The 15,266-nt window shown below is 40.6% G+C and overlaps 1 protein-coding gene across 2 annotated transcripts in view; it reads right to left on the minus strand.

The window, feature by feature from the left end:
* The window catches only part of VPS50 (VPS50 subunit of EARP/GARPII complex), a 116,108-nt gene that overhangs the window by 60,074 nt on the left and 40,768 nt on the right, over positions 1 to 15,266 (minus strand). For both annotated transcript variants that reach the window (XR_012945894.1, XM_076071519.1), the window contains exon 13: positions 11,374 to 11,482. Coding sequence is in view for 1 of the 2 variants with exons in the window: in XM_076071519.1 (XP_075927634.1) it covers positions 11,374 to 11,482 (109 nt within the window). In the remaining variant the exon portion in view is untranslated. The remainder of the gene's footprint in view (positions 1 to 11,373; positions 11,483 to 15,266) is intronic.

The raw sequence follows: 15,266 nt of genomic DNA on the forward strand, positions 1-15,266 counted from the left end.
ATTTATTCTGAGCCCAACTTTACAGCCTTCTCTGTAAAGTTCTAACATATTCTATACGTTATAATGATCATCATCAGCCAAACTGATATTGTTAATATTTTCGTCATATTCATGCACTTCTTTCTCCAATCCAATTACTGGAAGAATATCTTACGTCCGTGTGAATAACTTTGGCGATAGCAGATCACCTTTTCTGACTCCGCTATCAAGATGTGTTTTGGTAATTTATACAAGTAAATGTGTAGATGTTCAGTGTTTTGTAAATAATTTTCACTATTTCTAAATATTTATTTAGGCCACAGTTTGTGAAATCTTCGAATCCAATGCTTTTCAAAGGCTACAAAGTATAAGCACAATATTAATTGATAGAAATCGGTCTTTTAAGAATCTCATTCATGGTTTGTTCATAGTCGATGGTAGAACCAATTCCTAAACCACACTTGCTACCGTGGTGGCTTCAAGTTCAAGTATATTTTGTTTAACCCGGATGAGAGCTTTAAAATAACAGAATGAGTTTAATTTTCCAGAGTGACCTGGGTCAAAAAAAATACAAAAATAAAACAAAGTACAGCAATTAAGTAAAGCAATAAGAACAAAACAACCTATATCACACAATGAATTACAAATATTGCCAACATTTAACAATGTTATATCAAGGCTAAATAATATCTCCCCTTGCAGAGCAAACCAGCACAGGCAGATTACCTCCAGATTGGTCACAGCACAAAATGACAAAACTAAGCTATCGAAACATTAAACAGATATTGGTTGATCGTATTGTTGGACTATAGTACTCATGTAAACAGAAGATGTATGTCAAAAGCTAAACCTTAAGAGGTGAATTTGAGATGAGGGCTGTTAAATAATGAGAAGTGTTGTTTTCACCATATCAAAGTAAAAGATTGTCCTTTTGGTGAAAATATAATGGACCGAACTGCAGCTGTAAAATAATGGTAAATTAATGAACGTTGCATGCTAACACGCACAAAGGGACACCCAGCACGTTCAGGGTATTGTGCATTTTCTCAAGTTTTTATGTGAACGATGCATTTTCACTTTTTAATAATAAAACAGCGGAAAAGGTTGTGCTCTTGGCACGCCTGGCAGTAGTGGCCTACCAGGGGGTAGGGGTCGCCCCGGGGCCCCCTCTGCGAGATGGGTTCCATATGCGCTGGTGGGAGTGCGTGCAGACGTTTGTGCGTTTGTGCGCGTGCGTGCGTACACGCAGAGGAAAACGCACTCGCTCCACGTAGCTCTAGAGCAACGCACGGACACCGGCACACCGTGCCGGAGGGAAGCCTCAGAATTGTACACGCGCGTATGAGAGAGTGGGACCCTGCAGCATCGTCATCGCGGCGTGGGACAAAGCGTAGTTAACACACAGCAAAGCGCACAAGGCAGCGTATCAGGAACTCTGCTAGAGACCCCAGTACGGGAATGGGATGTGGAATTTCCATTACTGGTTCAGTACTGCTAAAGGAATTGAGCATGTATGTATGTACGTACGTTCAACTTATTTCGCACCATACGTAGCCAACCATGCTAATCGGAGGTGTGGAGTAATGCGTACCAGCCAAATTTTGGTTGAGTATGGCCACTCAAGACTTCTCTTTTATTTGTATATCATATATTGTAAATGTTAGTAAAATGTATTAAATCTTTTAAAGAAATAAGTGATTATTGATAGACGTGGTCTCATCGCAAGAAGAATAACTACACAGCAAATAAGTCCTGCCACATGACCCAATCCTACTCATTGCAATCCATAATATGTGCAAAGGGAATCTATGCAGCCTAATGTTTATCACCACACATGCATCAAGTTTAAATTGTGATCATCGTGATGGAGTGTCCGGGTGGTCTAAATCTCCAATATGCTGACCTGTGGGTCCAGGACTCATTGGTTTTAAGTCTCACTGCCACCCCATAACATTGCTCAATGGGAACATTAATAACTAACACACACAGCCATCGGAGGGAGATATTGACGTTGATTATTGTACAGAATAAAAACACACATCTCTTGCTACTTATTGGCAAGGCCAACTAAATTGTACCCACAATCATTGAACTAGCATCTCATAAGTGTTCTTAAAATGAGCTATCTAATACCGAGTCTGTCAGTACCAGCGTGCAGAACATGTGCGCAGTAAAACAAATGTCACAGTGTAGTGTGAAGGTTGTCTAGGCCAGCAGACAGCTCAGAGTTCAGAAGAAACTTTGGCATATTCCAGTCTGCCAACGTTGTGCTATCAGTGTGTAGAACACCAAACAAAATGTGCTAATTTTATTTAGATATTTCTGTAAGTCACACTAAAGTCCAGCTCTTAAAGGGTTAAAACACATGTTTTTCGACGCATTAAGTTGTTGAACTCGCATCCCACCCACTTTGTAAGTATTACTACGCATCATCATACAACCACTGTTTCAGTGGTAGGATTTGTGACAATGTGTTACCTTCAGCTCAACTCAGGTGGTGAAGCGGTTGCTCTATGTGCGGTCACAGTGTATGAGTAGAGGAAGTAGCAGAGGCAGCTCTATACTCCCCTCTGCTTCTTTCCCTGACTTCCTGCCCACCTGCAGTGGTCATCACAATGAAGTTGTTTTTTTTTTCCACTGAAGATGACTCCTTGTAGAATTGATGGCCGTGTTTGGAGGTTCACTGCCATGCAATGCTCTCGAATAAACGTGGTGGTGCCGGCAGAAAACTCCAGACCAACGGCATTCTTACATAATTCCTTGCTGGACCATGCCAGCAGTGAGTCAGATTATCTGCAGTGGTGAGAAATTCTGTACATTCATGATGTACAGAGGTACAGGTGCAGCGCTGCGATTTGTTAAGTATGCCATTGTTAGCGGAAGAGCCTCCACTTGAGCAAGATTGCAAATTCCAGTGCGCTAACCAACACATTGAGGCATGATGCATGTAACTACAAACACATTGTAATCACCATATATAAAATAGCCTTGTGCCCACTTGTTGAGCCGAGACTCAGGGATGTATCATAACAAGTTACGTTTCTTAAAATTAATTTCATAAATAGATATACGTGGACACATTGTGAAGGGAAATCTGCAATGGTCACCAAAGCTATTAGAATTGACCTACATCTGTGCACTCAAAAACTATCAAAATGCAAGTGAAAATTTCCAAAGGCTATTCTATGGTTCTTTCGGTAAAGTCACGTAGATAAAAAATAATAACAATAAAATAATAAAAATGAAAACGTGTATTCTTTTTTATTCATTTTATTTAAAAAAAATTTAATCGACGTGACTTTACCGAAAGAACCATAGAATATGAATTCCTGCAGTCACGAAAATTTGAAGTAATTTTTTTTTCCAAAGGCTACTTCATTATTTGGATGTATCTAAACTGGACATGAAGGTGCAGCAATGTGCTTAGTCAACAATAAAATACGATACACAGTACCCTTTTTGTTTTAGCGGATTACAGCTAGTTTAAATTAGTCAAAGAAACCTGAACCCACCCCCAGCTCACTCACTGGCCCAAACAACCCCTTGAAAACACAAAGAACTTGCAATGGCCAATTCCTTAAGTGGCGGCGAATGTTTTTATATCTCCAAACCCCTACTCTTGTGGGACCGCCGAAAGTTTGTTGACGTTTTTAACAATCGCCTCTTACACCAAAAACCCCACCGACCTCATCCTCCCTCCCATTCGTGATCGGGCGCACGGAACTGAAACCCCTCCCCCCCTCGAAACCCACGAATTGTGCGGGTAAACGGGCAAAACGCTGAGGGCACGGGAAGGCCAAAAGCACACCAGCGATAATAACTAAATCAATAGGAAGCTCTTTAAGAGGCACCTGCTTTCAATTTAGTAAAGAACTGCTAAGAGAGCACGGGTCGCAAATGAAAGCCACATTGAGCCCCCCAGCTTACACGGCGCATGCCCTCTCTGGTAGATTGCATCCAATTCTCGTACACGTTCACTTTTGTTTTCTCCTGCATCAAGCAAGTGCTTGCCACAAATGAACCACATTACGTTACTGATCTTGTTAAGGAGCATAAACTGTTTTTTTGAGTTGTACGCCTTTTGGCGTCTTCTGGTCCAACACCAATGGAGACTAGGCTCTAAGAAAAGCTGTCTCGGGTGTGGACCAATCAAATTCAAGGACAGTGCATATTATTATTATCAGAGTTGTCTTTTTTGTTTGCATTTTGACTGCTTGTGTTGTGGTTATTGCAAACATGATGCCTTGAATAAAGGTGTCAGTTTTTTGTGCCAGTTAAAAGGGTAAAACATATTCCTCGAGCATAAACTGGTCACGCAAACTCTGGTAACGCTCGCAGTGGCTGTTTGACCTGCCCATACTGGACATCTGTGCAAAAAAGAGCTTCATAGCTCATCAGATTCCTTCAGTCTAACTGAAGATTGTGATTCTTGGGTTCTTTCAGTAAAGTCACGTAGAAGGGAAACAATAAAATAATAAAAATATAAAACAATATTTTCTATTTTTATTACCGAAAGAACCAAGAATATGAATCCCTGCAGTCACGAAAGCTTTAAACAAAAATTTAAAGATTATGATTTTGGCTAGCCGTCGAACAAAAGTGGTCACTGCATCGCGCGCTTTCAGATGCGCTTTTGGCGGCCGTCTGGAATGTTCTTCCTTCCAATATTAGAACTGATTTTTTGTGTTTAGTTTGTTGTCCTTCCCCCACACCTCCTCTTAGCATAGTTGGCTACGTACGACGCGAAAGAAGTTCAACATACATAATACAAGTACTATACTCTTTGGTTTTTTCGGTAAAGTCACATAGGTAGGAAAAAATAATAGATCACGACTTTTCGATCGCAACAACAAGCGACCGTCTTCAGGTGAGAGAAGACGGAAAATGTATTGCTGTGGTTTTCACACCTGATGATGATTGCTTGTGTTGCAGTCGAAACGTCGTGATAATTTTATCGTTTTATATTTTTATTATTTTATTGTTTCCCTTCTACGTTACATTACCGAAAGAACCAAGAATATGAATCCCTGCAGTCACGAAAAGCTTTAAATAAAAATTTAAACGTTTACAATTAAAGAATGTTAAAAAATCACTACTGTACAGGTTCATCCAGGTCACTCGCAACAAAAAATTAACCACGGCGGGAAAGCCGAGGTTCACTGAATGTGGAAGTCTGCAGAGATCTTCTGACAGGCTTGAGGAATTACGTGTATTTATAAAAGTAAATGTAAAGTAAATAACGTGAGACAGCGAGAGGAGGAACAGAGCACGAACAAAGCACGTGGATGACTGAGGCGTGCACGGGAATTGTATGAAAAAAAATTGCATTCATTACAATGGTTGGGTATAGCATTTTACACTTCCTCGTGTTGACAAGAATGTGGATTGACTGCAAAATTCCATATCCTACAAAAATGAATAAATATTGGCAACTGTGGTGGTGGGAAGTGGATGTGCAGTCATTGGTGGATCACCATTGGTGGATTCACTCTTCAACACACCGGTGGCTAAAAGTAGCGAACCATTTTGTCTTTTTGTCAACGTGACACTTTTTTTTTGCTGATTGGCCGTGTCGGGTGGTGGAGGGTTACGACACATTAGAAATAACGCGCTCTAACCCAAAAACGTTTATTATGAATAATATTGGTTGCGAAAGCCTACGTGTTAAACGGATCATCAATTACTGCAACAACAAAAAATCCAAAGTAAATTTGGTGTTACACTGACTATGGCTAACTTACAGGTTTGAGAATAATATAGGTGTGCCAGTCACGTGTACAAGCAGAGTCACAGCAGAATGTGGAAAAGTGCGACTCCAATTTGCAAAGGATAAAATGTGCCCATTTGATGGATTTCTTTGGGAAAAAATCCTTTGAAAAACTCTTCTGCGGGCGTTCTCTGACGTACTGATCTGCGAGAGTTCGATATAGATTATTTATCTCATGGTGAGATGTTGCTAATAAACTTAAAATACATTTCGAGAAAAAAAAACATAACAAGCTACAGGTAAATTAAATAGGTTGTTTGACCTGAGAACTACAAGAAAATGAATAATTAGAGTTGCATTGCGTGGATCCAGAGAATCCAAAACAGCAAATGCGACTCTCTCGAATTACTAGTTTAAGTCAGAGGATTAACATTTCTTATTTGCTAACTTATTGGGGCCGAATGCACGTGTTGGCAAAGGTCCTTTTTTGAGTTGTACGCCTTTTGGCGTCTTCTGGTCCAACACCAATGGAGACTAGGCTCTAAGAAAAGCTGTCTCGGGTGTGGACCAATCAAATTCAAGGACAGTGCATATTATTATTATCAGAGTTGTCTTTTTTGTTTGCATTTTGACTGCTTGTGTTGTGGTTATTGCAAACATGATGCCTTGAATAAAGGTGTCAGTTTTTTGTGCCAGTTAAAAGGGTAAAACATATTCCTCGAGCATAAACTGGTCACGCAAACTCTGGTAACGCTCGCAGCGGCTGTTTGACCTGCCCATACTGGACATCTGTGCAAAAAAGAGCTTCATAGCTCATCAGATTCCTTCAGTCTAACTGAAGATTGTGATTCTTGGGTTCTTTCAGTAAAGTCACGTAGAAGGGAAACAATAAAATAATAAAAATATAAAACAATATTTTCTATTTTTATTACCGAAAGAACCAAGAATATGAATCCCTGCAGTCACGAAAGCTTTAAACAAAAATTTAAAGATTATGATTTTGGCTAGCCGTCGAACAAAAGTGGTCACTGCATCGCGCGCTTTCAGATGCGCTTTTGGCGGCCGTCTGGAATGTTCTTCCTTCCGATATTAGAACTGATTTTTTGTGTTTAGTTTGTTGTCCTTCCCCCACACCTCCTCTTAGCATAGTTGGCTACGTACGACGCGAAAGAAGTTCAACATACATAATACAAGTACGATACTCTTTGGTTTTTTCGGTAAAGTCACATAGGTAGGAAAAAATAATAGATCACGACTTTTCGATCGCAACAACAAGCGACCGTCTTCAGGTGAGAGAAGACGGAAAATTTATTGCTGTGGTTTTCACACCTGATGATGATTGCTTGTGTTGCAGTCGAAACGTCGTGAGAATTTTATCATTTTATATTTTTATTATTTTATTGTTTCCCTTCTACGTTACATTACCGAAAGAACCAAGAATATGAATCCCTGCAGTCACGAAAAGCTTTAAATAAAAATTTAAACGTTTACAATTAAAGAATGTAAAAAAATCACTACTGTACAGGTTCATCCAGGTCACTCGCAACAAAAAATTAACCACGGCGGGAAAGCCGAGGTTCACTGAATGTGGAAGTCTGCAGAGATCTTCTGACAGGCTTGAGGAATTACGTGTATTTATAAAAGTAAATGTAAAGTAAATAACGTGAGACAGCGAGAGGAGGAACAGAGCACGAACAAAGCACGTGGATGACTGAGGCGTGCACGGGAATTGTATGAAAAAAAATTGCATTCATTACAATGGATGGGTATAGCATTTTACACTTCCTCGTGTTGACAAGAATGTGGATTGACTGCAAAATTCCATATCCTACAAAAATGAATAAATATTGGCAACTGTGGTGGTGGGAAGTGGATGTGCAGTCATTGGTGGATCACCATTGGTGGATTCACTCTTCAACACACCGGTGGGCTAAAAGTAGCGAACCATTTTGTCTTTTTGTCAACGTGACACTTTTTTTTTGCCGATTGGCCGTGTCGGGTGGTGGAGGGTTACGACACATTAGAAATAACGCGCTCTAACCCAAAAACGTTTATTATGAATAATATTGGTTGCGAAAGCCTACGTGTTAAACGGATCATCAATTACTGCAACAACAAAAAATCCAAAGTAAATTTGGTGTTACACTGACTATGGCTAACTTACAGGTTTGAGAATAATATAGGTGTGCCAGTCACGTGTACAAGCAGAGTCACAGCAGAATGTGGAAAAGTGCGACTCCAATTTGCAAAGGATAAAATGTGCCCATTTGATGGATTTCTTTGGGAAAAAATCCTTTGAAAAACTCTTCTACGGGCGTTCTCTGACGTACTGATCTGCGAGAGTTCAATATATATTATTTATCTCATGGTGAGATGTTGCTAATAAACTTAAAATACATTTCGAGAAAAAAAAAACATAACAAGCTACAGGTAAATTAAATAGGTTGTTTGACCTGAGACCTACAAGAAAATGAATAATTAGAGTTGCATTGCGTGGATCCAGAGAATCCAAAACAGCAAATGCGACTCTCTAGAATTACTAGTTTAAGTCAGAGGATTAACATTTCTTATTTGCTAACTTATTGGGGCCGAATGCACGTGTTGGCAAAGGTCCTTTTATGTTCGATTGGCGGTGAAAAAGTGCCGAGTTCTCCATTGCAAAGGGGAAAAACCACCAAAGTAATATCAATCAGCTGTCTAATCCAGATGAGAATCTCGCCCTTGGTTTAAATTCCGGCTGACTTTTCCTGACCTAAACAGACTTCTTGAAATTACAATCTAGGTACATGCAGTAAATGAGGAATATATTCAAAAGTAAGTTATTCTAAGTAAAGAATCTCGTTCAAAAGCACTCTCACCATAAATCTGGAGTCTTCCAGATGGCTCATTTCCTTTATATGCACTTCAAGTTATAGTAACCAATCTGTCCATTTGTGAGTGTTGTTGTTGTGTGAAGTTTGCGTGTGTGTTTTTGTGCATGACAACATTGCATTGAAATTCATGCACAACTGTCCCCATTTTCTCAAGATTGAAATTGCTATCACGTCCACCGAGTCCTCAACTTACAGGACAAAGCAAATGCCAACATACTAAGTACCTGGCTCTGTGCTGGGGAGCAGTCATTGCAAAATACTTTATTTGTTGATACGAAGAAAATGTGGTGTGATATTTTAAGTTTTGTATTCTTGGAATAAAGACAATGTTTTGAATTACAAAGCCATTTCCCAAACATACATTTGGAATTCTAGATTTGAAGCTTTCGTGACTGCAAGGATTCATACTCTTTGGTTTTTTCGGTAAAGTCACTAAGGTAAACAAATAATAAAATTAAATAAATGAAAACTACATTTTAATTTAGTTTTCAAATAAATAAAATAAATGAAAACTACATTTTTACTTAGTTTTCATTTATTTTATGTATTTTTTACCTACGTGACTTTACCGAAAAAAAACAAAGAGTATACATTTGGAAATTATGTAGGGGAAAAGAGAAATGGTCCTTCTCTGACCCAAGAAAAATAATGACCAGTAAAGTTCCCCCAAAACCTCAATACGCATGAGCTGCTAAAACATGTAAAACTATGTCAATGTTGACTAAACTTTCAAAACATTAAATGGCAGAGGCTTCCACTCAGCCATCTCACCATAACGTTGTGATTATCTGAAATGGACCTGGTACCAATTAGTATAGTTTAGTAGGCGTTCATATATACAGACACTGCACGTGTAATTTATGTTTCGTGCACACAGCTTCCTAACCTGTCTTAATCGTGGAACGATCACATAAACCACAGTGCCCCACCAGACTGCAATTTACTGCAGTTCAGTTAACCACTCCAGTTTCGGAAACACTGCACAGTTGAACTTGTGGACCTTTTGGCTGTACCGTGATTGTTACAGAAAGCGCCTCATTCACCCCTCACATTATTTATAGAATGCTGAGTGCATACAAATCTCCACCTGTATCTCTGTGCTACAAATCAGGAAGCCGGACGCTTGGTTTCTTTGTCTTGCATGAGGGGGCCTTCACAGGGAAACTTCTTTTTGTAAAATGCTATCCTTCACCGTCCTGTGATATATTTTCACGTTAAATAATTAGCTATCTATATTTATTTCAAATTAGAAACATGTTTGTGTAAAGCCCAAGTGAGAGATTTTTTTGTTAAACCTTTGTATTACACTTTCTGACAGTCCGTGTAGGTTTCACATAAGGATTGCTCTCACCAATAAGAATGCCTATACCAGTACGGCAATGACGCGTTATTGCCAACATCTGTAACAGGTTATGTGGCTTTTCATATGCCATTATTGTAATGACGTCATTTTCTCACCATAATTGCCAAACAAATTTGTAACAGTAGGTGACTGTGTGCTGTCACCAAGACAACGCTGTGAATTAGTCTGTTGTGCATCTGAGTGAAACTCTTTAAATGAAACATTATGTTTGAACATGTGACAATATCTTATGAAGACAAAGATACTCCATACGCCTCCTCTGCCAAATACTGTGAAGCTGATGTGAAACTGCAATTTTCCTGTACATATATATGTTATGTACAGGAAAGGCAATGGCAGATGAATAGATCCTGGGCCAACAGTGTGTGTGGCCGGGCATTGATGAGGTTATTGCAAGACCCTGCATGTTCTCAGCAAAACCACTTCAAGTGTATATGCAAGGGAGGGGAATTGTGCTGTGTGTGTGTGAAGTTTCTGTTTGCCATGTATGTGCGTGGGGAAGTGACCCAGTGGATAGCACACTGCAGTATGATTCCCACAGGTTTGTGTCCGGGCCATGGATAACACAAATAAGCAAGAGAAATCTGAACCTGTCCAGGATTTCCCTGAAGTGAACTCAGCTTTAAATTAGTACCTGGTACAGCATGTGAATATAAGGACTGGGGAGACAAAGGTGGCCAGGCATGGTGTTAGCCACACCAACTCATGTCTACAATGCTGGTTTCATGAACAGTAATTGCCTCACCAGTCTATATGGTCAAAAGGGGAGATGTTCGCCTTGTTGTGCGTGTGTCTGTATGTATGTGTGGGGGGCGGTGACACAGTGGTTAGCATGCTGCGCGACAAACACGGTGACCAGAGATTGATTCCCGCTCAGGACCAATAACGGTGGCAAATATTTGAACTGGTCCTGGGCCTTTCCCTATGTCGATTCAGCCTCAAATTAGTACCTGGTGTAGTGTGTAACCATCACCACTCGGGAGACAAAGGCGGCCAGGTTTGGTGCTGGCCATCCACCCCCTCCTTCGTGTGCTGTGCCAGCCTTCATAGGTGCTCAATAACGGAACTTGCCCCAACTGTCTGTTAATGCTATATGGGGGATCGTTGTATTAAGTGCTTATTATAAGCACTTATCTCTTGAGCATAATAGCCATTTTCTACTGTAGGCTGTTTTTTCCACTGATGTCACACCTGACTTGCATCTGATGTCAGCTTCACCCAGAGCCAGATTCAAATGTCTTCGGAGGACAGTGTCACATTTTGGTTTTGGCTAGGCTTGGCAAAATCACCAATGGAGAACCGCACATAACGTCAGGGCCCCACACTGGCGCGGCTTGTACATGCTGGTTGCAAAAGTGGGATTAAAGGCTAACTGTGGGAAATGTTACTTTTGTAGCAGATAGGTGAGACGTGTGTGGGTGGGGGAATGGGTGCGTGCATGTAGGCCTGACCGTCATGCTCGCGATGCCACTCCATGGTCTGGTAGTAGCTGTGCATCACCTCCCAGAGCGCCTTGCACAGGTCCGTCATGCAGGGGATGTAGCTGTCCACGGTCACGTGCTGCAAGCAAAGCCCAAAGTGCCGTCAGCGAGGACCAAAATCATGGTAATTACATTTCCAGATTCTCTCAAGACAATACACATCAAAACCGAAAGTCAATTTTGCAAAGGCATCACCCGTGAGAGGTTAATAAAACGAATAATATATTCATATTTAAGAGATTATCTGTATTTACATGGAGTGTAATATCAATCACGCTGAAATGTTATGAATCATTAATACTGAACTGTATAATAAATCAAAGTTAAATAACTTGTTTTCGAGTCTTTCCCACATTTTATATGTATATTTGAGTTTCCTGGCTCTCGCGATGCTCAGCCCGGCAAAACACTACCAACACGTGTCAGTCTTGCATCTTCGGGCTGCAAAATTCGCTAAGGCACAGAGAGAAGTAAATATTCCCAAGCCCAGTGCTGGGGCTTACAATCCAGCTGGGTGGCACTATGGTTTATAGCGCAGGAAGGTTGGAATTTACTAGCATGGTCGTGATTCAGCCCAGCCTATCATCACTTCAGCGCTCAAAGAAATTGTTCTAACCCTGAGGAAAGTCAACAAGTAATTGTCATCGAGAGAGAATGGCCTCCATCAGAAGTATGGGAATTTTTCCGTACTCACTCTGGGCCGCCAATGGAGATGAGCTGTCCCATTGCTTAGATCAGCATGGAGACACTTAGGGTTGATTTTTTGACATCAAGTCTGAGAGCAGTCCAGTCTGATTGTCATCTCCCCTTCAGCGTGCCACCCCCGCTGCCCCTGGACTTTTATACGTCACAAACCAAAAAGCCTCAGATTGAGTTTGAGGAAACTTAAAACCCATGACTCAACCCAGGGATGTTGTAGACCATGAAGATGAATCCTTGCAGTCACGAAAGCTTTAAATCGAAACTATTTGTATGTCATGATTGGCAGACGTCACAGATGGTATAACTGCACACATAATGTTGGAGGATGCCACTACAGAAACACCATATGCAAATATGCAAATGTTATCACACATGCCCATATTAAAGATGGAAATCACTTGGTGGGTGGCCACGAACCCACATCACAAGAAACCCCATACAGAGCTGAACAAATGAGAGTTGTGGCACTGTGTATCTGCCCTTACTCTTTCAAAAGCACTGTTATAAGTACTGAAAATTATGCAGATGGTGCTAATATATAACTGCTGGATAATAATAATAGGAATGTTTCCTTCTTATAGTTATTGTAGTTCATACCTAGTGTTTAGCAACTATCATTTGTTTTGTTTTTAACACAGGAGGTTAAATCTTATCAAGGTACAAAGGATTTTCAGTAATTTTATTCCAATGCAACAATGAGAAAACAAACAATTTCTCAATACAGTTGAATGAATGCTATAGTCATATCAACTTGGTAATTGTTTTACTTCGTTGAACCTCCCCCCATAAAACAAATGTGCAATTAATAATTACATACAATTTGTTTAAAAATTAATTCACCGCACTTTAACGTGTCACACAAGATAATAACATCTTAGACAAACAATGAATTCATTAACTAATGCGCGAATAAACAAATAGGCCCTGAGTGAATTTCACTCAAGCCTAAGGGCTATAAATCAGCTGAGAAGTGGTCTGCATTGGACGCCATCCTATCGTCGCTATCTGGGCCCCCTGCACCACGGCCAGAGCCAGGAAGGAAGCAGACATAATGCTGTCCTGCCCAGCCGCCCCCCTCCATCCGTCCATTGTCCGCACTTCTAAACAGTGGAGTACGAGTCACGGGCGCACCGCTCGCTATCACGCTTACCATCGCGTACACGAAAACTCACACACACAGGTTATTTTTTGCAGACAGCTTGTGGAAGTGGAGTCACTTGAAAATGAGTGCTCGCAGGATATTGTATGTCTCATGCCAGTGCGGGGTAAGGCCCAATGGCATGCCACAGACAAAGACACGGGTGAATACTAGAACCAAATAATCACCAATCACTTTCACAATTTACTTCCGAATTCGGACTTCAATTCACACTAGTCAATGATATCTTACTCATAAACTAACGAGGCGTGGGACTAAGGGCATAACATGGTCATATTCCATGTAACTGCAACTTTATTCAATTAGAGTATGTTTCTATATATTTTTTTAACAGTGTATGCAGGTATATGCTCAAGCAAAAACACCGCCTGCACCGCCTTTTGCTACTGCTCTAGCTGTAGAGGTGCTACTGGTGTAAATATTCTCAAGGATGCCTCAAAGCTATGGCCATCGACTGACACAGCTAAATAAAGTGGCTCGCAGATAAAATAGCTTTGACACCCGGAGTGGAAAGGTGACCGACTTCATTCTTACCATACTACCGATCTGATACATCAAAGATTTTTCAAGTATGTTAAGGACCAGGTGGCCATTTCAAAACATTCCATCCTAACGAAGTAAAATTTATATGAATATATAGAACTAGCCTTTTGCCCGTCCAAGGACGGGTGTATTTCAGTAAATATTCAACTTGCAAGCAAACAGCAGACCGCGACGTGATATTCATTGCATCAATTCGTGTGCAATTTGTAAGGCCGCGGTGACACAGACCTATTTAATTTCAAGGTTATAATCCCTTGTTCATCATGACGTCCTTTTTACTTTGATGTCTCAACAACAGCGTTACGGAGATCACGTGACGTGATGAGGGTTCTGCCTTTGTAGTGAGGTTTGTCAGTTGACGCCGAGGAGGGGGGAGGAGACACCTCGCCCCCCCCCCTCCCCCATGTGCAGTGACGTCACCCGCTAATTATTATTAATGGGGGTAGGGTGTCCATTTGGAAGATGTCACCTCTTCATGATTATTAATGAGAGGGGCTGGCCTTACGTGGAGTGACGTCACGCACGGGACACACAGACATTCTTGGCTCATTATAGTATTTTATAGTAGTAAATACATTCATACACTCCAATGGAAGGTCACTCGAATTCAGAACTCAATTAACTTGATAAGAGTTTAAGCATGTATGTCATTTGTCCATGTTTAGTTCTGAATAACGTAAAGCTTGTCTGAGTTGTACAGCCAGTGTTAAGATGCAAACACATTCATGTAGGTATGTTGCCTGTCTCCAACATTCTACAGTAGGGATCCTTTCAAGGTTTGAAAGTGTGTCGCGATACGGGGCATCGGTGACTTGTCTTGAAGAACTCTATGAGTTATCCCGTAAATTAAGTATTGTTCCAAACAAGTTTTAGCAAAACGCCCTCATTCATTTTGGAAAGGTTAGTAGGGGAAAAAAATTAGTCTGCTTGTTATTTTTTTTTCAAAGGTCACTCCTTCGCTCACGCATATGCAGTGCTCCCATGTAGTTACTGCCATCTGTTGGACATCTCACTAATGAGGCCATTTAAAAAAATTGGGAAATTAAGCTTTAGTGATTTAAGTTGGTGACAGCCAACTGGAACAACATTTCACTTCCAATAAAAAGCTGAGCTACTGCACAACACTCGTTGTTGTCCTTCCGCCGCACCTCCGATTAGCACGGATGGCTACATACGGTGCGAGAGAAGTTCAACATACATACAATGTTTCATGAGGTAGATGTTAGTCGTTAAAAAAAATGTTAGGCAAACAATGGCCAAAACTGGGCAATCTATTGCGGCTAGCTACTGCCAAGTGAATTTAGAACCACCACGTATGAGCAGGGAGATGATTTTTATTCGTTCAACTTTGAAAAAAAAAGAATCTTGCGAACAATGCTAAGGCAGTTTGCCCCAAATCAATAAGACATCCAGCTACATTTTATTCCAAGGCACAAGTCAAAAGTTCATTTCACTTCCA

The sequence above is a fragment of the Petromyzon marinus genome, chromosome 2, assembly GCF_048934315.1.
Source record: "Petromyzon marinus isolate PM22_M1 ecotype Great Lakes invasive population chromosome 2, UKy_Petmar_22M1.pri1.0, whole genome shotgun sequence".
NCBI lineage: Eukaryota > Metazoa > Chordata > Hyperoartia > Petromyzontiformes > Petromyzontidae > Petromyzon > Petromyzon marinus.